The 23848-nt window shown below is 40.9% G+C and overlaps 2 protein-coding genes across 7 annotated transcripts in view; both read right to left on the bottom strand.

Annotated features, from left to right (window-relative positions):
- The window catches only part of ANKRD12 (ankyrin repeat domain 12), a 110709-nt gene extending 105548 nt beyond the window's left edge, over window positions 1-5161 (bottom strand). For 4 of the 5 annotated variants that reach the window (XM_058676910.1, XM_058676914.1, XM_058676913.1 and 1 more), the window contains exon 1: window positions 4912-5161. The gene's annotated coding sequence lies outside the window, so the exon portion shown is untranslated. Of the gene's footprint in view, window positions 1-4749; window positions 4769-4911 lie in introns of those variants that run through there. The other variant, XM_058676912.1, reaches the window with a different exon arrangement.
- A 3028-nt stretch (window positions 5162-8189) lies between these two features.
- Window positions 8190-23848, bottom strand: part of NDUFV2 (NADH:ubiquinone oxidoreductase core subunit V2) — a 37995-nt gene continuing 22336 nt past the window's right edge. The window contains exons 2-9 of one of the 2 annotated variants that reach the window (XR_009247043.1): window positions 22920-22985; window positions 20811-20873; window positions 20619-20735; window positions 17073-17241; window positions 15055-15164; window positions 13997-14073; window positions 9425-9566; window positions 8190-8342 (exon numbers count right to left, since the gene is read on the bottom strand). Coding sequence is in view for 1 of the 2 variants with exons in the window: in XM_058676790.1 (XP_058532773.1) it covers window positions 8249-8342; window positions 13997-14073; window positions 15055-15164; window positions 17073-17241; window positions 20619-20735; window positions 20811-20873; window positions 22920-22985 (696 nt within the window). In the remaining variant the exon portion in view is untranslated. The remainder of the gene's footprint in view (window positions 8343-9424; window positions 9567-13996; window positions 14074-15054; window positions 15165-17072; window positions 17242-20618; window positions 20736-20810; window positions 20874-22919; window positions 22986-23848) is intronic. The other variant, XM_058676790.1, reaches the window with a different exon arrangement.

The following is a 23848-nucleotide window of genomic DNA, read 5'->3' as shown; positions in this document are numbered from 1 at the left end:
AAGGCTGAGTACCACTCTACCATGATCATCTCAATTACAGATACATAAATGAGTTGAGTTGATTTTAATCACAAAAAAATTCTTCCAAGGAATAGACCTGCAATGCTTGGAAATTTCAAGTTAATTCTTGAGTAATGAGATATGAAGTTGGTGATATTGAGGTGACAACATTCTGAAGGGTTGGCCTACTGTACATCTTATTCTCATAAGATTAAAATATCAGTAGGTAGTGTAACAGTAGGTAGTGTATAGAAGTTCAATAAAAGCAATTTCCTTGATCACCAAGTAAGTTCAAAATAATGAAAATTAAACTAGTATAAAGGACTTATTTTAACTCAGAGGTTGCAAGATTTAAGATCACTGAAACTCAAATCAAGTCTTTATTCCCAGGAACAATATTCTTGTGTGTGGTAGTAAACACTCTAAGAAATTTTTAATTTTTTATCTACTTCTCTTTGATATAAATGATCACCACAAGTTGGTGAAGCTGCACAGTTACAAACATTTGCTTTATCCTACATGTTTGTTTCAGAAAGAGGTAAAACAAAATAGCCAGCTGTGTATAATACAGATCCAGTGAAAGAGAAAATAAAAGCACACATCCTTCTTTCTTGAAGTTTCCTTATTGCTTCTCTTTCATGAGTGAATTTCAAAGTGCAGCATTACTCCAGATGAGTCTAACCTAGATTCAATCCATGGCTCCATTCTCATCCCCTTAGTTAACAATCCTAGCTTTGCCAATGTCATAGTTACAAAATACAAGAGATATTTAAGAAGTACCCTATGGACTACAAAGTATCATAATTTTAATGTGCTTTCTCCTTTCTTGAGTCAATACAGCTATTTCTAGACAAAAGCGACATGCACAGTTCTTACCGCAGAAATCAGACTGCCCACAAACTACTGTAGGAGGAAGAATAACGTGAAATCTGAGAAGCACTTCTTTCAAGCAATGAAGTTGTTTTAAAAATACTTCCTAATACATGCGCTATTCCCCTCAACTATGGCCTAAACAGAATAATCAGAAAGACAAGCTACTGTGTATTCTGAAGCAAGTTCAATGCAGCACACAGACACAAGGGAGCTGCTCAATGGCAACACAATTTTTCAATTTTAGATTTTTTTAAACACCAAAGGCAAACTTCCACCTGTACATGAAACTTCATAATTTACTTCCTCTACTTGCCTCAATTTGGAAGCATTTTCCTTACTTTCCTAAGTATGTAGGTTAAAACTTTTGGTAGATTTGGGGAGAATTTCACTTACCAGAAAACCTTGGACGCTATTTTCTAACCTGGAAAATCTCATATTTTCTATTGCTGAGGTGACTGTTACATCAAAGGGCTAGCTGAGGTGGCTTATTTATCTTTTTTCTTGAACCAGTGGGACTAAAGCATGCCTCTTCAGAGCAAGACACCAACACGAAGGCGGAGTTTGAAAGGAGAGCCTCTTCTAACACTGACAACTGTAGTTTTTCTGTAGCTGGTGAGAAAAATTGGCTTCTGACAAGTAATTTAACAAAGAGCTCAGAAAGAGACTTGCCGGCCTATTTCCTACGATCCTAGGGCAGCACTGGCTTTTCTCTCTTGACCACCCACAAGAAAGTAGACTGACTGGCCATCAAATATTTTTCATGAGCCTAAAATTAAACAGTGCCTTAAAACTCTCCAAAACCAGCTAATTAGAGGCAGAGCAGAGAGAAATGGTTAAAGGGACCAAGGAATTGTTATTTGTTCAGGGGCACGAACAGTCACAATCATATTTTCAGTTTCCTCTGCCATATGTTAGTTTCACAGAGTTAAAATGATCCAAAATATTTCGCTTAAAACTCTGAACACAAACGTGCATAATCTATGTGCTCAACAAATGTTGTTTCTGATTATTACCTTTATTTGCAACGCCACGAACACTGCGGCAATCTCAGAACACAACATATTCTGATTTTCAGAACGATCAATCTTGCGCACCAGAAGGTCTTCACCTTAACAGTAAAAGCCAACTAAAGCTCTCATGTCCATGTTTTAGAACTACCAGGTAGCCTCAAAGCAAACTACTCAAACCTGAGTTCCTAAAGAAAATCATCTCCTGCTACTGTATCTCTGGAAACTGGAAAGGGACAATTAACACTACTACTAAGATACTTTCAGTACAACTTTTTTAAAGCCACTGTCAAAGAGACAGATTAGGCATGCATGAAAATACATACTATTTTCAAATGCTGTAGAAAGAGACTTCATACCTTCCAGGGGAAGTCAGGCTCTAACAAACTCCAATATTCAAACATGTTCATAGGCAGCTTTACTAAGATTAGAAAGAACTAAATGGGGATGAGAAAATATATCCAGAGGAGTTATAATCTGTAAGACAGCAGGTGCCAAGAATAAAGGTAGAACTAAACAAAAACCTAGAAACCTAATACTATTACAGAATAAATTTTGTTTAAATATAACGTCACCACTTTTCATCTGCAGAAAAGGCTATAGTACACAATGTGCTTTTTAATACAATAGTCTGATTTGTTCCACTCAAACTTGTAAAATATTTAGGAAAATTATTTGTGTAGATTAACACAGGGTTCTGAAAGTTAATCTGATTTGTTAAAACTGCAACCATAACAACAACAAAAACACTGTAGAGAAGTCAAAGAGAACTTAAACCGTGGCCTTGTATACTGCCATGTTTCTTGCACTACGGTATAAAGCTGCTTCTAAAGAAAGGCAAATTAGTATCCTCACAGAAAGAAACCTCCAGCCAAACCACAGACTGCTCTGACTGCAGACAAGTCAGATGGTCAGTCATCTCACCTTGCAGGCCTTCAGTCTCTCAACGTGTAAAATGAGGAACACCAATCAGAAAATCTGAAATCCCTTTGAATTCTACCAATTCTAAGACTTTTACAGAGCACTGGGCTTTCAGAAAGATTGCTGTGAGAAACAAAGTCAAGTAAGAAAATAGCATCAACAGTTGTTAAGAAAGCAATTACAACTATTAGACATAAGCCTTCTGCCTGACAGGCATGGAGTTCACACACGGAAGTCGGTCTAAGCCTCTTATGACTACAACTGGAAACGACTAACTCCAGCAACCACTGTCCTCTGAAGTTAAAATAATGCTCTTACAACCTAAGAATGGTTTAAAGACAACTTAACTATCAGTCAGCTAACAACAACAACAACAAAATAACACTTCTACATATATTCTTCATACTTCAGAAAAATCTCTTCCAGTGATGTGTTTTTGGAATATCTCAACTGATCATAATTTTTCCAATCTACCTCAGATGAGTGTATTTTTTCAACAAATTTCATAGGGAAAGAAAAGCAACATCAGCATCTTGATTGTAAAAACCTTCCCTTTAAATTCATTCCACCAGTTGCCTCCAAATAAAATTCAAATTTTTCTTGGATATTAAACAACTGACACCAAAGATTACACAACGTATTTTCAGCTACTGCGTTTTCCTCATTTGAATATTTGTTTCTCTTTATTCTTCCTCAGACACTCTTCAGGGACTACACACCCAGGGAGTTCCACTTTCCAAGCTCTGCCCAGTTCAGTGAACAGTAACTAATTTGTAGCAACAACTACAGAAACCATACACAAGAGTATTAACTGCATCCTACTTCTTAATTTTCCTCCAATGAATACATTTGTCGCTCTGATTTCCCTTTAACACACTGCTTGTCTCTAAAATCCTCCCACAACACACGTCCCGAAGAGTTAAGCTTCACCTTGGTCAGCTGTATAATGTTGGGACTTTAACTGGCATTAAAGCCCTTTTCAACAAAGTCCGTTGACATAACTTCATCTTGGTCTGCACACTGTCTTTTTGCTTTTTAGCCACTTGGCACAGGCAGAGAATATGTTTTGCCAGTTCTGACCTAATCTCCAGGAAAACCTTTGTATGGCAGCTGTGAAGACACTCAGATCACTGGCCACGGTTTTAACGGCCTACTTCAGCATGTTTTCAATAAACAGTTAACCTACTTAAAAATAACGATTTTATTAGTTCGTTTCCAAATTTATACAAATTAGAGAAGAGAGAAACAGAGAAAGCAGGTTCATTTCAACTTCAGGATTAAAGGTAATTCCGCGCATTACAGGCCACCGAGTCTCCAACCCCTCGCAGTGAAGCCACTGGGTCCGCAGGAGATGACAGGCGCGGTGAGCCGCCCTGCTTTAAATAATTTCCTACGGTTTCAACTAGCGCAATACGGTTAACTTCCCATTCTAGTTTCTCACTGTTATTACGAAAACAGCTGTCAGCTGGGCTTCCGTAACCTCTTTGTACAACCCATTATTCAACGCTTTGGGATCCTCGAGGATGCGTCATTCCCACATTCCTCCTGCCAAGCGAGCTCCAGGAGGAACCTGGCATGCTCCTAGGGGCTCTCACCGGGAGCTCCACCACGGGGCACTGGCACCGAGCGGCCCAAGAGCCCACGATTGCCCAATGCCGCACGGCGGATGGATGACACTGGCAGTGCGAGCCGCCGGCGCGGCGGGGAGGCCGCCGTGCTTCCCCCCCGCCCCGCTTCCCGCTTTCGGGCACCTCTCCCCAGCCCCGGGCTTCCCTCGGACGGCCCGCGCCTCCCGCGCGCCCCGGTGCCCGGCCGCCGCACGCCGGCACGCACACGCTCCGCCGCCCCGCCATGTTCCGGGAGCGGCCGCCACCCTGCCCGCCCGCGCCCGCGGCCCCGCGCCCGGCCCCGCCCCGGCCCGCGCCCCCGGCCCGCCGGCGGCTCCCACCTGCACCGCGGCTCCTCCGGACGCCCGGGGGGCGGCGGCGGCGGGCGGGGCCCTCGGCGGGGCCGAGCGCCGGCGGCCCTAACGGCCTGTCACGGGAGGGCCGGCCGGGTCCTCGGGGCGCGCCCCGGCCCGGCGGCAGCGGCGCGCCCCCCGCCACCCTACCTGGCTCCGGGGAGAGGGGACGGGAGCGGCGCGGCGCCGAGGTGTGTGCGAGGGCGCGGGGGTGGGCTGCTTCCCGGCGCCGGCGGCGGGCTCCGAGCCGCGCCCCTCCTTCCTGCTGGCCGTCGCCACGCCCCCCTCGCCCGCACGGCCCTAAGCCCGGCGCGCGCAGCGGGGTTCGCCCCCCGAAGGAGCGCCCTGGCGTGGGGCCGTCGCGGCCCTGGTCGTCGTCGCCCCTGCAACCGCCACGAACGCCGCCAGGGCCGGGCTAGAAAACATCTCCGGGCTCGGTCCCGTCTCTCGCCACAGCCTCCTCGCTCCCAGGACAGCGCCGCCCGGCGATTGGCCGCCGCGCGGGCACGTGACCGCCGCGGGCACGTGACTCCCGCGGGCACTGGACGGCGAGGCGCGCGGGGCGGGGGAGGTGGCGTGTACCAAGCGGGAGGCGGCGGGGGTGCGGGGCCGGGGCCGCCGTCTCGGGCCGTGGTGCGCCGTCGCCCGCGGGAGGCCAGGGGAATGAGAAAGGCCGGCTTCGGCTTCGCGGCGACCGTGACCGTGACAGGGAATGCAAACTTGGGGAAATGGCGGCGTCGGCGAGGAAGACAATCCACGGCGGGTGGAGGAGCGCCAGGACTGCGCTCTGGCGAGCCGTGGCGGGGACCCCCGGCGGGGACCGCGGCCGGCCCGGGCAGCGCAGTGGCCGGGGCGTGCACCTGCCGCGACGACCGCGGGACCTCCCAAACATGGGAAACTGCCAGGTACTGGATATGACTGCCCTGTATCTGCCTTTTCTGGCCAGCAGCAGCGTGTACCCCAACTTCTGGATGCTTTTTATTTACACAAGTTAATCTGCAATGTGTCCGTTTCTTAACTGAACCGCCGTAGGTGGTCACTTCAGTTGTGGCCTGTAAATTGTTTCCCTTTGAGACCATTCATACGATTACAAATGTGTGTAAAACTGTTCTTTAGGGTTCCGAGGTGATCACAACAGATGATGTTCCATCAAGTCATGACCAGGCATGCCAATCCCAACTCAACTGCTGTGTAGAGCAGGACCTGCGTTAAAGGTTGGGATTCTCCCCGCCACCCCCTTCCCTTTTTTTTTTTTTTTTTTTTTTTTGCATTCCTGATTGCTCCCAGCTGCAGGACTTTGAGTACAACAGTGGGACGGGTGCTGGGTGCCACAGAGTAAACACCATTTGGGCGCAAGGCCCACATTCCCCGTTAGCACCCCGGCTTTCCAACTTCTTGCTAATGCATTCCAGCAAATGATGGCTCAAGTACTTGGAGTTCTGCCATCTGGGAGGGAGATTGGTACCCGAGTTGCGCTTCCTGGTTTTGGACTGGTCCAACCCTAATTGTTGCAGGCATTTGCGAAGTAAACCAGCAAATGGACGATCTTTCTTTCCCTTCCACATGAAAATGCTCTTGAGGAAAAAAATGAAATCAGCGATGTGGCCTCTCCCGGGTTAAAGTACTGACTGCTCCACTTCAACCCGGCTTTCCTGCTGATCTGGAGAGCAGCAGCTGGCCCAAGTAATTGAACCCCTGCACCCACGAGAGACCCGGATGGAATCCAGGGCTCCAGGAACAACACTGGTCCTTAAAACCATCTGAGGAGTGAACTAGCAATGGAAGATCGTTTCCTGTCCTTTCTGTCCTCTAAAACATCTTTATGGCTTGAAGAAGTGTTGCATGTAATTTGGATGTTTATGGCGTGAAAGGGGACAGCACTGTGGCACAGCAGTTCAGGCACTGCCCGCATCCCCTGTGAGCACAAGCTGCGGTGCTAGCAGCTCAGCTTGGGATCCATGTGTCTGCTAACACACCTAGGAAAGCAGCGCTGGGCCTCCTGGCTTAGGCCCTGCAGCCTTCTGGGCAAGAGCTGAAGACCTGTTTCTTTGTCCCTCCCTCTTCCTCTGCAGCTAGCTTTTCCTTTCAAATAATACACAAATACAAAGGAAATACAACTGCTGCTTGTGAAAGGTCAGGAGCGCTCCGTGGTGGAAGAAAAACATGTATCATGCCACTTGACAAATTTATCTTCTCCTTAAAAACAAAACAAAACCCAGTCTTCAAAGTCATACTTTTAAAAATGATCATGTTTTTAGAATATCTTAGAATGAATAGTGTGTCTCAGGAGCAATGCCAAGTAGTGACTGAAAGCCCCTGAAGCACTGTGATCAAATGCAGTTATCTACCAAAAAACCCCTTCGTCTCCCCATCTGTAAACCTAGCCTACTATAGGTAATTTCTGAGTGTGAGCCTCCCAAAAACTTTATTCTTTCTTCCAAGTTATAATATTCATACAACTAAAGAGTATTATGCACAGCCAATGATCTTTCCAACTCAAGATATTTTCAAAAGCATCCCTTAATTGTTGGTTTTAATTATGTATCAGCATAGTGAGAGATACTGTCAAGTTTTTTTTGCTTTATTTATTTTTTAATAATAATGATAATGATCTAGAGGCAGGTACCAAATTTGCCTTGTATTCTAGTATAGTTTAAATATCGCTATTTAGAATCTATAAATTAAAAAAATTTTAAATGGAGTCATGACCTAAAGTTTGAAGAAGAATAATGGTAACTTCAAAATTGGCAGCAAAATGGAGAGGGTGTTTGGCAACGAGATAAGTCCTTGCTTGTAGGTGGTGGTCCCCCGGCCCCTTCTGGCTTGCAATCCAGCTTCCTGTTAATACCCCTGGGAAACAAACAGCCCAGCTGCAGGCCCCATTTAGATGGTGTTCCTGGCTCCTGGCTTGGACCTGGTCAGCCCCAGACACTGCAGGCTTTTGGGCAGTGAAACAGTAGATGGAGTTCTCTATCACTTTCAAACAAATCTTAAAACTTGTGCTCAAGATGGGAAAGCAAAACTTATTTGAAGTTTGTTAGAATTTTTATTTCACTTTTGGCCTGGAAGCCAAAAATGAATGGTATTAGAGTAACTGCTGACTATGTAGTAATGTCTTCACAGTTAGCCACTGACAGCAGGATACTTTAAGATGACCTCTGTTTGCGGACATATTTATAGCTGCAGACTGCTAGGTGACCTACTACTAAGATGTACACAGAGTCAGACAAATAACATAAAAACTGAGCCGGCCCACAGTTCCTCCCTTCCCCCCCCCCCGCCCTCTCTTCCCTTCCTTTTTTACCTGGTTCTCCCCATCCTCCTCCATCTAGTCCCCTTCCCCTGCCCTGGCAGCCCCCGTCCTGCCACCATGGCAGGGGACCTTTCTTTTCTGAAGAAGAAATTTGAAAAAAAGTAATAACAAAAACTTTATGTACATCGGTTCATATTTATTTGTCCAGTGACATTATTTACAGTTGAATATAAATTAAAGGCCTGCTTGCACACCAAAACCAGGTCCTTTGGGTGGTTCAGTCAAAGAAGTGAGACCCCCAGCTGGCTCACAAGAGAAGCGTCCACTCCTGAAAATAAAAGTAAATAATATTAAATTGAATAGTATGAATTAATAGTCAGGAATTTCTAGTTGCAAAAATAACTATTACTTTATAATAACCCAGTTAAGTATTTCCCTCCCTGTTCCCAGGAATTAGCATGGGTTATTTAGTTCATTCAAGTATTTCAACTGTTCTAAGATTTTATCTAAAAGATGTATCAAAACTTACCATAATTATGAAATGTATAAATAGTACTAAAGTAGTTCCCACTGATTGAACACGATACAAACACGAGCTCCTCTAATCCAGACAACAATGCCATGCCGATATTGGCTTTACTGACAAAGAAACCAGGGCTTGGGGGACTGTAAGCTGCCCAAAGATCAGACCCAAGAACGACGACAGAAACAGCATAATCCCCCATGACGCTTAAAAAACAAACTGTTTAAGACTCTAAGGTATAACATTAAGGTTCTTTATACCTGGATTTCATTCAGATTGGTACACTGTCAAGATGATACCCGTACTTGCACACTGCATTCAGAAATGATTTCCCTGAGATGCAGAAACAATTGCAAGGATGTCGCTTAGAAGCAATTTTTGAAAAAAGATTCCAGCCACAGTGGCCATCGTAACCCACACAAAGAAAAAGAAAAGAGATGCTGAAGGCGTAATCTGTGAAGACAGCGCAGAGGCGGCAGCAGCCTGTCTCCTCACGACACAGGCACCTTCCCTGCACTGCTCCTCTTGGCTGCCTCTCACCTCTGCTCGGCACCTGCTAAGCAACTGCAGTCCTACCCGATTTCCTGCCTTGGCTACTTCACCTTGTTCCCATAACAGCTTTAACTAAAGGACTTATTTTACATTTTTTAACCCCTGCTGGCTTTGGCCTTCCTATCTGTCATGGATCCTGCAAGCCTGTTCTTTGGCACTAAGAACTAATGTTTTGGTGAGGGGAGAACAAAATGATACCACTTGACTAACATTTCAAGCTATCACAGGACATGATACTAGGAACTAAGTAATGTGCCAAATAATGCTTACAAAATCAGAAATTAGTTATATATTTGTATAATAGGTGTTCTCGATCACTGTAAAAACCAATTTACCTTGAAAGATCTTTCCTCATCCTTACTAGGATCTCCGCATCAGATTTCCTCTGCCTTTAGTGGAACAGGATGTGACTGAAATGGCTCATTTGAAGTTTCAGGAAATCTGAGCATTCAGTATCTTAACGCTTCATCAGTGTAGCTATCAATATTTTTAAATTAACAAGTTTCTTAATATTGATGCCTCATTACAAACATAAAAGATCAATAAATAAATTTATAAAAATATTTTTTAAAAGATTTTATTTTTATTGGAAAGGCAGATATACAGAGAGGAGGAGAGACAGAGAGGAAGATCTTCCATCCAATGGTTCACTATCCAAGCAGCCGCAGAGCCAATTCAAAGCCAGGAACTTTTTCCAGGTTTCCCATGTGGATGCAGGGTTCCAAGGCTTTGGGCCGTCCTGACTACTCTGCCAGGCCACAAGCAGGAAGCTGGATGGGAAATGGAACTGCCAGGATTATAACCAGTGCCCATGTGGGATCCTGGCGCATTCAAGGAGAGGACTTTAACCGCTATGCTATCATGCCGGGCCCAAGATAAATTTTTATAACAATAAAAAAATATAATTTTTGAGCTCTTCAGTTCTTTGCGAGTTGATAGAAGATGCACATTATTTTTAGTTCAAATTTAGAGAAACCTCTTAAAAGAACCCTTGTTTGAAGTAATTTTAATAATGAGCTGGTTCAACTTTCTAAATGCTTGTTCCATAAAATTAAGAGCCCAAGACATACTTTTGAGAAGAGGGGGGCTCCAGTGATGTGTTATGTCTGATTGCAAACTATCCTTTCCTCCACCATTCACATTAAAGTACTTTTATGAAACCTATACTTTGATTTCTACTGGTAATCAAGTAACTTCTCTCAGCACTCGCACTGCATCTGTACACAGGACTCAGAACACTCAAGCAGCAATGATGTGGCTCTCCTAACTTCCTGCTTTTCTGACAGCTTTACAGTTTAAACTAGGTTTTTCACTTATGAAAAACATGTTTATTCATTAAAATGTTAAAAATAAATGTAGTTCAGCAATTAGAAAAAAAAAGATTTATTATCTGAAAAGCAATTCCATCTGCTGGCTCATTCCCCAAATGACTGCAACAGCCAGGACTGAACCAGGCCAAAGAGAAGCCTCAGCCAGGCTTCCTGTGTGGGTGGCAAGGGCGCAAACCCTTGGGCCATCCTTTGTTGCATTTCCAGGCATACTAGCAGGGAGCATAACGCACTGCACCACAGCACCAGCCCTAACCATTCCACACTGTATGCATTTGCACCATTTAAACTCAAATGGATTTTGTAAACTTTAGCCTTTATAAATGTTTATGGCTTAAGGAAAATTAAGACATAATTAGTCTATTGAAAGTCTACATTATTTTTAAAGTATTGCTGACATACATCCACCATTATTAGAAAAAATAGTTAACTATCAACTGTTCTGGAATTGTACTCCAGTTATATATCTCTTTATATCAGATATTACCTGTACTCCACAAAATTCTGTAAAACTTAAGATAACTTTATAATCTAAACATGAAACATTAAAATTATATTTAGCGTTGGTTATAAACTATATTGAAAAATAATGTAATTTAAAGTTTATTTTTCATCTTTTAAATTGGTAAGAAAATCTCAGTAAATAATTATTGTCAAATTAAGAGTATTATCAGTTTAATTTTTTTAGCAGTCTCTTATCAAAAATGAAAAACAAAACAGTTTTGAACCAGACTTCAATCTTTATTGACTAGTAAATACCTCTCTATTTTTTTTTTAAGATTTATTTATTTTTATTACAAAGTCAGATATACAGAGAGGAGGAGAGACAGAGAGGAAGATCTTCCATCCGATGATTCACTCCCCAAGTGAGCTGCAGCGATCGGTGCTACGCCGATCCGAAGCTGGGAACCTGGAACCTCTTCCAGGTCTCCCACGCGGGTGCAGGGTCCCAATGCATTGGGCCGTCCTCGACTGCTTTCCCAGGCCACAAGCAGGGAGCTGGATGGGAAGTGGAGCTGCCAGGATTAGAACCGGCGCCCATATGGGATCCCGGGGCGTTCAAGGCGAGGACTTTAGCCGCTAGGCCATGCCGCCGGGCCCAATACCTCTGTATTTTATGTAAGAGGTAGTAAACAAAAAGTAAAACTAGGTTCAGACATCAATTCTCAGATATTGAGCTCAAATTCGGAACAGTGTCAACATCATGTAGGGCCTCCAGCAATAGCTTGTTATTAGAGACCTCAGTACCGATTACTCTCTGCACGCCTTTCCCCTTCCACTACTTCTCCTTGAGGCTTCACTGACGCCTCTTATTTTCTTGCAAGGCCTTAACCTAAAGTTTGCTTCTAGCTATTCAAGTCATGGCTCAGTTAGGAGACCTCCCCTGACTAAATTTATTCCCTATCACTCTTTTCCCTAACTCTTCCATTTTTCCTCACAGCCATTTCTTATTCAGATAATGCAGTAATTTCTCTCTCACTAAAGCATAAGCAAATTCTGTTTCGTTCACATTGTTACACAACCTAAAAAAGTACCTGGCACACAGCAGGCACTCAAGAATGTAGAATAAATTACAATCTGCAGTGGGAAAGGCAGACAGACCAATTATCTATTGTATGGTTCAACACTGAGAACCGCCACCACAGAGTGTTCTAGGAGGGAAAAGGTTCTAGACCAAAAAAAATATGATTACAGAATTATAAACAAGCTACTAAATAAGATGTACAGGGTGGGGCTGGAAGTTAAAGAACCTAAGTGGATTTCCAAGGAAATTTACATTTGAGATATTAAAAAAAGGTATCCTAAAGTTGAAAGACATAAGAATAACATAACCTTATTTAAAACATGAGTCCTTAAAAAGGAACTGAAACTTGTGGAAAACACCATGAAATATGGACTTTCGGGATAGGTGATATCTACATCTGAATAGGAATAGGACCGCTGGTTAATACTGAAAACAAATGCTATCATAAAGGGGAATAATTTTTTTCACAATAGAAATGTTTGACCTAAAAAAGTGTACCCTCCAGTCAGGAACTAGGAAGAGAATGCCAAACCTCCCTAAGCAAATTTATAGGCTCACACTACTTAAAACAATATTTTCTTTCAGGAAAACAAGCAAACAAAAAAAAACTGTTAGTCAATAAAAGCCAGGTAGCATTTACTGAACTTATTCTGAATTGACCTCATTTTCTCATTAGTGAAGTTCATCAGTCGGCCAGAACACTGAGTGAATATTTTTAGAGAGCCAACTATAGATGAACTCACATCCTCTGACTTGATCATTAACTTTCAGGGAACTCAAAATAATTAGAAAAACAAAATTTTAAAACAGAAATAGTAAATATTATCTTTGCTAGTTTAAAACATCAGAATACTGTATGACTATTAAAAAGCACAAACAGCCGGTATGTTTCCTGTCTGTTTCCTATAAACTTCTCTCAGCACGTTTATGAAATAAATAGGAAAAATACCTAGAGGTTATAATTGTATAAAACCATCAAAGTATCTGCTTGTAGTAAGTAAAGAATTCTGAGTAACAGTTAAGTTACACATAAAATAGGAGTTATTTAGTACTAAATTTGCAAGTTCATTACTGAAAGTGAAGCAATGAATATATAACTATAGGATGATAGCAACCTAAATAAACAGGTTAAATTGGAAAATATTGTGCTATAAATTGGAAAAATCAGTAATATTGTAATATTAACACATCTGAAGTTAAGAGTTGATATAAGGTACAAGTACAGTGTTGGAAACAAAACACCATCATTAGTTTTATCACTAGCCCCCGAAGCAGGCGCTGTGACATTGCAAATCAAGCCTTTCCTGCATTCCATAGGGGCAATGAGTTGAGTCCAGGATGCTACACTTTTGAACCACCTCCCTGCTACTACGCCTGAGACAGCAGCAAAAAATGGCCTAAGTCCTTGTGCTCCTGCACTCACATGAATGAACCCAAAGAAACTCCAGGAGCCTGGCTTCAGATAGCCCCACTCCAGCCGCTGGAGCCATTTGGGGAGTAAGCCAGCAGACAGAAGATCTCTGTCTCTTCCTCTCTCTGTAAATCTGCCTTTCAAATAAAAAGAAATAAATCTTAAAAAAAAAATATCACTACCTCTTTAGAAAACTCACAGATGAGGGAGACCAATATTGTGTCGAAGAGGAAAACAATAAACTGTGTACAGTGAATCTAAGAAAAAGACACGAGAAACCAAGTACTAAGTAACTGAGGAGCTGTCATATTAGAAAAGGTGTTAAAATTATCCTGTGTTGACACAAAAGGCAGAAATGCTCCTCCGGAAAAAATTACAGGGAGACAGATTTTGGTCTATCTTGTAGCAGTAAAAACTTTAAAAAGAACAGAATAAATCTCTTTATAGTGAAACTTCCTTCCCTATAAATATTTAGGAAGGTATATCTAACACAATTTTAGAGGAAAAAAAAATCTTGCTCTAGATGATAGACTGATTTAAACTGTATTCAAAGCTTCTGCCACATCTGTGAACTCAGGATATGAAGATTCTAAAGTGAAGTCTACAAGGTTTAGGCAAAGTATTAGAAATTGTGAAAACATACCTTGGCCCAGGTTTTGGCATTTTGCCGGCCTTCAGTTCATCAATAATTTCTTCAATATCCTTCGGTGTCAAGTCCTCCTACAGAAAACACATCACAATCATTACATTGACATTACTTCCTACTGCTAAAATCTCTGTAAATCTGTAACTCCAGTGAGTTTCCTGTCTGTCTCGGCTTACACAGCTTAGTGGGTGTGTAATTCCTACCTACTTTCACAGCTATATCTGAAGGGCAAATACAGAGTGATGCCTTGAGTTAAACGTGTTTGAGTCCTGGCTTCACCACTTTACTATCTTGTAATACTAGATACTCACTCTCCCCAAATTTGCTTATTTACATTTCAACTTACTTCAGGGTGTTTCTGAGAATTAAAGAGAGAAAATACAAAGAAACAGTCAAGGCAAATACTCAACAGATGCTCTAACCCCTGAAGAAGCATTGAGACACAAACAGTATTAGCACCAGTAGTTGTTACAACTTAAAGGTAGCAGCCTAATATAGTCCTACGTTAAACAATTATCTACTACCAACTGAGAATCTCCATCTCTTGAACAAACGTGTCTGCAGGCCACGATGTTTTAAAAATAAGTGATAATTGTCTAGTCCCTATTTAAATGGAAAAATAAATATCCTGAAGACAGACAAAACCACAGTGAAACCCAGGGAGGCAAGTAAAATATCAAGTTCAAGGTTACAAAGTCTAAACAAGAAAATTACGTAATAATTATGTTTGGGGATGAAAGGAAAGCTATACAAATGATTATACCTCAAGTAAATGTGGCATGTCACCTCCTGGTGAGTCCTATAGCAGAAATACTTTTAGTATTTATATCTAAATTATTAAATTCCTATACTATTTGTCTTCAAAACTTGTCATTATCAACTGGAGTTAAATGCAAAAATTAAAGATATTAACTTTTATAAAGACTACAGGTATTTATTTATGCTAACAATTTCTTCTTACAGAATAAATAAGAAGCCAAAACCTAAAGGAGATGAAATTAACTATTTTAAATGTGACATCATACAACTTTAATGTACATGAAATGAGCACTCACGTAGTAGTTGTCATTAATTTGAACCATAGGTGCATTTACACAGGCCCCTAGACATTCCACCTCGATAAGAGTGAACAGTTTGTCAGGTGTAGTTTCTCCAACCTTTATTCCTACAAACAGAAATAATCACTGTAAGAACCAGGGTGTATTTTAATAGAAATCTGGTTTTGGGGGGGGGAACCTTGTATTATTGAGGTGCTTAAGAGCATCAAATTTCTTAAATAAATAAACAGATAAACGCTTTATATAATCACACCAAACATCCAAGAATTTCTGAAGTTGACCTGTTCTTTTAGAAAGAATTAAATTTCAGGGAACTCTCTCTAGCATTTGTTGTCAATAACCCTTCATCAGACTTCACTGCATTCATTTTGATGGTGGCAATTAAATTACTACAATCACAGTTAAACTATCAGATTGCAGAAACTCAGAAAACTTCTAATGTCAACTATTACTGAGGATGTAAGGAAAATGGGTGCACAACACTTGAGGGAAGGCATTTGGGAAAGATATGATTAAGTCTTTAAGATTTTTTTTTTCATTGGAAAGGCAGATTACAGAGAGTAGGAGAGACAGAAAGCAAAATCTTCTGTCCAATGATTCACTCCCAAAGTGGATGCAACAGCCAGTGCTGCGCCAATCCGAAACTAGAAGCCAGGAACTTCCTTCCCGGTCTCTCACGTGGATGCAGAGTCCCAAGGCTTTGGGCCGTTCTCAACTACTTTCCCAGGTCACAAGCAGGGAGCTGGACGGGAAGTGGAGCTGCCGGGATTAGAATTGGCGCCCATATGGGATCCTGGTGCGTACAAGGCGAGGACCTTAACCATTATGCTATGGCGCTGGGCCTGATATAATTAAGTCTTACCCAACAACTCTACTTCTTATAAACTCCATTATACAGAGACAGGATCAAATGTGTGCACATGAAAGTCATCTCAGATGATAATTTGTGATTGAAAAATTATGCACATATACATATAGTGTGAAAGATAGCCATAATGAAGTATAAGAATCAGAGATGTAACACTTATATATTTAATAATGAAATCATAAAACCTGTAACTAATATAACAGAACGTATCTGAACTTATACTTTTAAGGTAAGGAATAGGATTCCAAGCTGACTCAGATTTCTGTTTTGTATACTTCACTACTGCTCAACAATTTTTACATCATGCAAGTACTTTATGTTCAATACCAAACAAAACAAAAAACAAACAAAATATTTACTTTTACTGACAAATATAAACATTGTTTTGTATGGAAAGGCCTATTTCGTAAGTGCTACTAAAATAACAAATGTACCTCCTCAAAGCATTCTTACTATGCTTTATCTTATATGTTCGATGGTTTCCTTGGAAGAACACAACATGGACAATATAATTTCTTAATATATCACATGCTAACATACAATAAGTGAGACAGTTCTCTAAACAACAAAAAAAGTAAAACTCCCAGAAACTTTTCAAACTCACTTAATGACTAATTAAGAAAAGGTAAAACTCAGCTTTGAGGCTGAGAACTAAAGCAAAAAGTAAAGGTAGGCAAAGACAGTAAGACAAACATGTACTGGGATGGGTAAGTACAGCACCAGGTAAGCTGTCTAATTTGGGTAAATATGGATAGAAATAGTCCAACCAGAAAAAAATGTTTTTCAGTAAAGGCTTACAAATATAGCGGCTGGCATGGTGGAAAAGCAAGTAAAGACACCACTTGCGATGCCAGCTCGGGACCAGTTCAAGTCTGAGCTGCTTCACTTCCAGTTCAACTCCCTGCCCAGGTCCTCGAACTGGAGGAAACTTCTGGCCATTCGCTTTGGCCTGGCACAGCCACAGCTGAGATGCAGCCATTTGGGGATTCAACCGGTGGAAAGAAGATCTGCTTCTCCCTTTTTAATTCTTCCTTTCAAATAAATAAATCTTAAGAACAACTTTCTAACATTTCCTTTCAAATAAAAAAAAATCTTAACAACAACAACAACAACATAAAGTTGCAAATATATATAGCATGTCCCATACCAAGTTTTTTCTGGATGGCCTCCAGTATACTGTCAGAGTTTCGGAGCATGCAAGGAGTAGTGGTGCAGACTTGAATGTGATATTTTCCAACTGGTTTTCGATTATACATTGTATAAAAAGTTGCTACTTCATATACTCTCATTGGAGGTACATCTAGAACTTCTGCAACCTAAAATATTTGGAAAGTTTAAAATTAGATAATTAAAATGTTTACTAATTTGGATTTAAGTATGTCAACACTGTCTCAAACATTTCTAATTCATAACTGCAAGACATACAGAAGCCTTCCATTTCTATACACCTTGCACTTCAGCCACACAGGACCTAGGAGCCTAGTGGAGTTACAACATGATGGTCCTCCTATTTTCTGCAAAAAGCTATTCCTTTTCTTTAAATCTCTGTCTTTTACTCTTAATAAGGGTTACTTTGACTAGTTCAATCACATTTTTAAAGTGTCTAGCAAAAATTTCATGGCCATTTCAATTAAAAATTACTTTTTTTAAAACTTTCATCAACTTCTTAAAAAGTTCCTGATGTTACTGATGTATATAGTACAAGCACACGATGTAGCAAAAGAAAAACATTGAAAAATCAAAGTTTGTTACTGTGCCATATTTATTTACCTACCTATAAACTCAAATTTTATATCTCTACATTCTTATGTATAGATATACATCACACACATAAATCCATCTCCAGAATAATCCAAAATACTCCTTTTATTTCACATTAAGCAACAATAATTCACCTGTTAGACAAATACTTCCCCACCCTTCACTAAGGACTAAGGGGATTACTGTTTTAGTATACCTTTCTCAGTCAAGGCAAATTTGTTATAAAAAATAAGAATTTTTAACTTTCACTAGGGTTTGTCATTGTACAGTCTATAATGACTACAATGTGGTTACAATGTAGTCATCATTACACCTTCACCTTTAAAATGTTCTGGAGCCAGTGCAGTGGCACAGCAAGCTAATCTTCCACTTGAGATGCTGGCAGCCCATTTAGCTGCCGGTTGTGTCCCAGCAGCTTCACTTTTGATCCAGCTCTCTGCTTATGGCCTGGGTAAGCAATGGAGGGTGGTCAAGAGTCTTTGGGCCCCTGCTCCCCTGTGGCAGACCCAGAAGAAGCACCTGGCTTCAAACTTCAGGTTGGCCCAGCACTGGCTGTTGTAGCCATTTGGGGAATGAACCAGCAGGTGGAAAATCTCAATCTCTCTTTCCCCTTCAAATAAATCTTAATAAACCTGTTTCTTAAAAACTACATGTGCCCCCATTTTGACACAACAAAACAGCTCATTAAATGACATTTCTTTGCTATCTAGTTTTAAAGCACTCTCTTTCCACATCTCCAAATTCTGCTATATACAATCCTCACATCTGGATTTAGGTTTGCTCTATGGTGAGAATTTTTGGGGAGGTTTAGAGAATGGGGAGAACACTAGCATTGAAAGTCATTAATATAAAGTGGAAAAATGTTTATTATATTCTCTACATCCTATTTCTTACCAATCCTCCAGACACTCAACGCAAATACGATAGAACATGTTTTCACATTATTTATTTACATGCTCTCACATTATTTATGTTGCTTTGATAAGCTTGTCCTCAGTAAGACTCCAACAGGCTATCCACTAGCCATTAGTAAGATACAAATTTTTTGAAGAAAAATAAAACTATAAATAGTAAAATACGCCTAATTATATTTTACCACATCAGCTGGTAAAAAAACAATTTTTAAGTTAAAAAAAAACTTTAATTGAAAAGTACAGGCACAGCACGGTAGCCTAGCAGCTAAAGTCCTCGCCTTGAATGCACTGGGATCCGGGATCCCATATGGACTCCAGTTCTAATCCCGATGACCTCACCTCCCATCCAGCTCCCTGCTTGTGGCCTGGGACAGCTGTCGAGGACAGCCGAAAGCCTTGGGACCCTGTACCTGCATGGGACACCTGGAAGAGGCTCCTGGCTCCAGATTGGTGTAGCTCTGGCCGCTGTGGCTGCTTGGGAAGTGAATCAATGGACGGAATATCTTGCTTTCTGTCTCTCTTCCTCTCTGTATATCTGACTTTCCCATAAACATAAATCTTTTAAAAAATTAATTAATTAATTAAGTCTTTCAAAAATGGGGGAAAAAAGTAAAGAGGTGTATATCTGGCCTATCAGTTACGACTTACAGTGGCTTCTTCCTACCCTGGAGTGCCTGGGTTTGATTCCCAGCCCTGCTCCTGATTCCCAATTCCTGCTACCGCAGACCTGGGAAGCAACAGGTCAAGTTGGATCCCTGCCATCCTTGAGAGATCGGGATTCAATCCCAAGCTCCTGGCTTTGGTCTTGCCCAATTCTAACATATCTGGCAAGTGAACCAGTGGAAGGAATTTCTGTTTGTTGTTGTGCCGTTCAAATAAGTTAACAATACACCAGTACAGGTAATTACTGAAGAAAAAGGCAACTCGTCACATTGACAGCCACCTGGCTGTATACTATGGCTAGAACCTTACTAAACCTGCTTTATAACATTTCACACAGTGAAAATAGGTCTAAATGTCCACAAAGTGAAAATAATAATATATGAAATTTGCATTTTGGATTTCATTCAATGAAGGAACTTACAGTTCTCCTAGAAAACTGATTGTGTAGCCTAATCACTATTGCCAAGTGAAGTTTAGAAAGTAAAAACAAAATGTAGCAGAACTCTGTGAGAGGCAGGTAGAAAGTGCACTGAACTGGAAATGAATTCAGTCTCAGCTGTATCACTTAGAAATCATACTGTAATAATCAGCTTAAAACCTTCACTGCTGACAAGATTAAGTACAGAGAAAGATCAGGGCTCTCAGTGTAAGTCAGACTCTCCGTTATGTTTCCATTACATAAACAGCTTAGTAGTTGTAATTCTCATAAGAAAAAAATGTGATTTGCACTGAGCACTTTGTAATTGATCCATTATACTATACTATGACACAAATGTAGTTATGATATTGGTAAGACATGAGTAAAATTGAAATTTCAATAACTGCTGTACACTATATTTAAAAATCTTTAAAATATGTGTATATTGTAAATATTCACTGTGAAATATTTTCAGTATTAACTGTAAAAATGAGTTACTTGCACCATACCATCTCTGTAGGCTGTTGGTTCCAAAGTGACGTACCAAGTGGAATAAGCACCACAATATTACAGAGTGTCAAAGTGTAGCCAAAGCAGCAAAATATTAAAAAGATTACCACTAGCTTTATTCCAGTCATTCTTTCATAATATGTCCACACTAAATTACATTCATTTGGAATCTTTTTTAGGATCACTTCCCTCAAAAAGAAAAATCAAAATTCTCTTTCACTGTGCCTAATTCCCAATAAGAATAATAAATTCTACTTGGTGGTCTACATGAAGGAAACCAACAAAAATCAAATATATAACCAAGGAAACTTACATTAAGAACCCTAAAATTCTAAATTCTAGAGTCAATAATTATTAGAGTAGCTTCTACAGAAGTCATCATATACTATCTCTCCTCTTTGAACTAACACAAAAATGAATAGAGTACCTTGTTCATTGCAGAGATAGGCAGCCACCCATTCTGCCTCTGGGCGAGATCCAGGACCGGGAGCACGGCTGCTGCTTTATGCCCTTCTGGGTAGTTTTTGACAATTGCCTCTATCCTCTGTATCAAAGAAAAAACACTCACTGTATCAGGAAAATAAACATTTTGGAAAAATAATTGTTATTGTACTCATACCTTATAGTTTTCTGGTGTGAAATCAAATGGAGTATCTGGGTTATTCTCAGGAGTGTCTCTGTGCTAAACAAACAAACAAACAAAATCAAAAGTGTGCAATAACACTGCATATAACTATGATTGATATATACATGACTGACAGTTTTAACTTTTCCACTTTAATTCTAACATGGTATCAATCTCTTTCCCTCAAAAAAGAAAGACTAAACACAGGTTTGACGACTATGACTACCAAGGAAAGCTTAACAGTATTCAAAATCTTAGAAACAAGCCCGATTTAAGAGTTGGAAGTAGCTTTAGGGACTTCTACTACAGTTACTAAAACACTGCCAATTATTGAAAGGCTATTTTAGACCCCAAACAGTTGAGTGTGAACATATGTACCATTTTTGCAAAGGTGGTAAGAGGCCATCAGACTGCCAAAGGGATCTGAGATCCAAAAAAGTTAAAGATTCACCACCTTAGGGACATGTGAAAATATTATCTCTTCCCCACAAATTTTCCATGAACAGAAACTGGGCAACAGTAAAATTTATTCCTTCTTGGAAGAGCAGAGCAGGGTGTATTCAAAAATGGACTAAAACTGGCACATCAACAGGAAATCATGTGAGTCACACCGAGAGTAACACATCAATTAATGCTTTTGTATGTGTGATTATAGAACCGAACCCCTCGGTATGTTAACTCTGAGAGTTCTGCTTTTTAAAGGACATGAGTGAAAAGAGAAATTCAGACAATGATTTCAAATACTGCTATTTCCTTAATTTGACATAATTTTAGGCAAAGATGATAAAACACAAAGTAGGAAAAACCATATACATTATATCCCTAACTAAATCATCAAACAAGTACACCACGTTGCCTTTGAACAACTGTATGAAACTACACCAGTTCAGAAAAAGAGTTTATTAGGGCTGACTGGCTTTGTGGCACAGCATGTTATAACAACGCTGTTTCCGAAAAGGGACGCAGATCCCATGCAGAAGTGCCAGTTCCAGTCCTGGTTGCTGCACTTGTAATTCAGCTTTCAGGCTAATGGGCCTAGGAAAACAGCAAGAGGAGGCCTGTGAAGCCCTGGCTGCATCTTTGCCAGGCTGCACTGGCTGTTTCAGTCATCTGGTAGGACGTGAACCAACTGATCCAAGATCTTTATCTGTTTCTCCTTCCCCCTTCTTCTGCCTCTCAGCTAATCTTTAACAAAACTGGCTGGGGTGGGGGGGGGGGCGTTGGGGAAAAGATGGAATGACTGTTATCCTTTCTGAATTGCGCAACTAAGCTGAGGAATTTAGACTTCTAGCCTGAGCTAAATTCCGGAAAACCAAAAACTTAAAAGCCAACTGCTGATTTATTTACTACATTACCAAAATCCATGAGCATCAAAACATCTTGAGATTCCCCACATCAGAGAACCCTCAGCGAATCAGGGTTACTGGGTTTTTTTTTAATGACTCAAATGTACATTTTAATCAAAAAGAAATTTAAATAACATAAAAACACCCAAAATGTGGGCCCAGCGGCATGGCCTGGCGGCTAAAGTCCTCGCCTTGAACGCCCCGGGATCCCATATGGGCGCCAGTTCTAATCCCGGCAGCTCCACTTCCCATCCAGCTCCCTGCTTGTGGCCTGGGAAAGCAGTCAAGGACGGCCCAAAGTCTTGGGACCCTGCACCCGCGTGGGAGACCCGGAGGAAGTTCCTGGCTCCTGATCGGCGTGCACCGGCCCATTGCGGCTCACTTGGGGAGTGAATCATCGGACGGAAGATCTTCCTCTCTGTCTCTCCTCCTCTCTGTATATCTGACTTTGTAATACAAAAAAATAAACAAATATTTAAAAAAAAAAAAACACCCAAAATGTGATAAGAATCAGGTCAGGATGCGCAGTAATGTTTACAAAAGAGTAATATAAACTGTTATTCCCAGTTTCGCTCATGGCAATTTAAACTGGGATGCTCAGGGGGGACGTCTTTTGAAATGTTGGGAATTCAATTAGCTGCATATAAAGTCCCACATGACCAGCATATTCCAAACTCCAGTACTTATGATATTTTAGGATATCACAATGGATTTATCCAAGTTTTTTTATTCTGCGTAAATCTAAGCAACCACTTACCACAAATAAGGCTCCTCCAGCTCCATTTTGCACAGCTGTCTTATGCAAATTCCTTATATATTTTCCCTAAAATTTAAAAGGTTAAGAAAGTGTAGTAAATAACAAGCTTTAAGAAATGTTTCACAGAAAATATTCTTAAGATTCATAGTGTAAGAAGAATCAAGTTATAGAAGCAGAGGATCTTCAGAAATGCAGCATACCACCCTGCCCCCGGCCCATCTCCAAGTCAGGAGAACAAGGACAGATCCCAAGTCAAGGTTTTACCAGCTTGCCCAAGATCACACAGAACTCACTGCTAGAACCACAGTCACCACCCCGACTGCGCATGTTACACCCTGCCTAACTGCCGGCCTGCACCGGGAGGACATGCCTTTCACTTTTGAGTCAACTTGTTGCCAGTTTTCCTTTAACTCAGATCTTTGTAAACATGTTTTCATTCTGTACAAATGAGTCATACACTCTGCACAAGTGATTCAACAGTATCTTCCTTTTCAATCCCTTACTAAATTAAGTTCAGAAACTTCAGCTATATAAGACATTTCAGAAAACTCTTTATGAGGCTTATGCAGACTGACAACGTTCAACTGCTTTGGCAGGAAATCCGATCATTCTTGCTGCATTCTGGTTCTTTCTGCCCTTTATTTAGCTCTTTCTCTCCAATCCTGAGAGCTCAACTATTGCTCTGAAATCCTCAAGTTGGAGTTGCAAGTGGAGACAGCATAACACTGGACTGAACCAAACATGGAAGTGACAAAGAACTGGACAATGCAGATATCAAAGTAAAAAGAATAACGTGGTAATCACATTCAGCTTCTCCCTATTTCAGTTAAAATAATACATTTACATAGAATATCTGCTCTAATTAACGACAAAAGACCCAAGTACTGAATGTGAGACAAAGGTAGGAAAACACGGGGGAACAAACACAG

Source organism: Ochotona princeps, chromosome 18 (genome assembly GCF_030435755.1).
Source record: "Ochotona princeps isolate mOchPri1 chromosome 18, mOchPri1.hap1, whole genome shotgun sequence".
In the NCBI taxonomy this organism is placed as follows: domain Eukaryota; kingdom Metazoa; phylum Chordata; class Mammalia; order Lagomorpha; family Ochotonidae; genus Ochotona; species Ochotona princeps.
The sequence above is the reverse complement of the archived record's forward strand: the minus strand, read 5'-3'. Positions and strand labels throughout refer to the sequence as shown.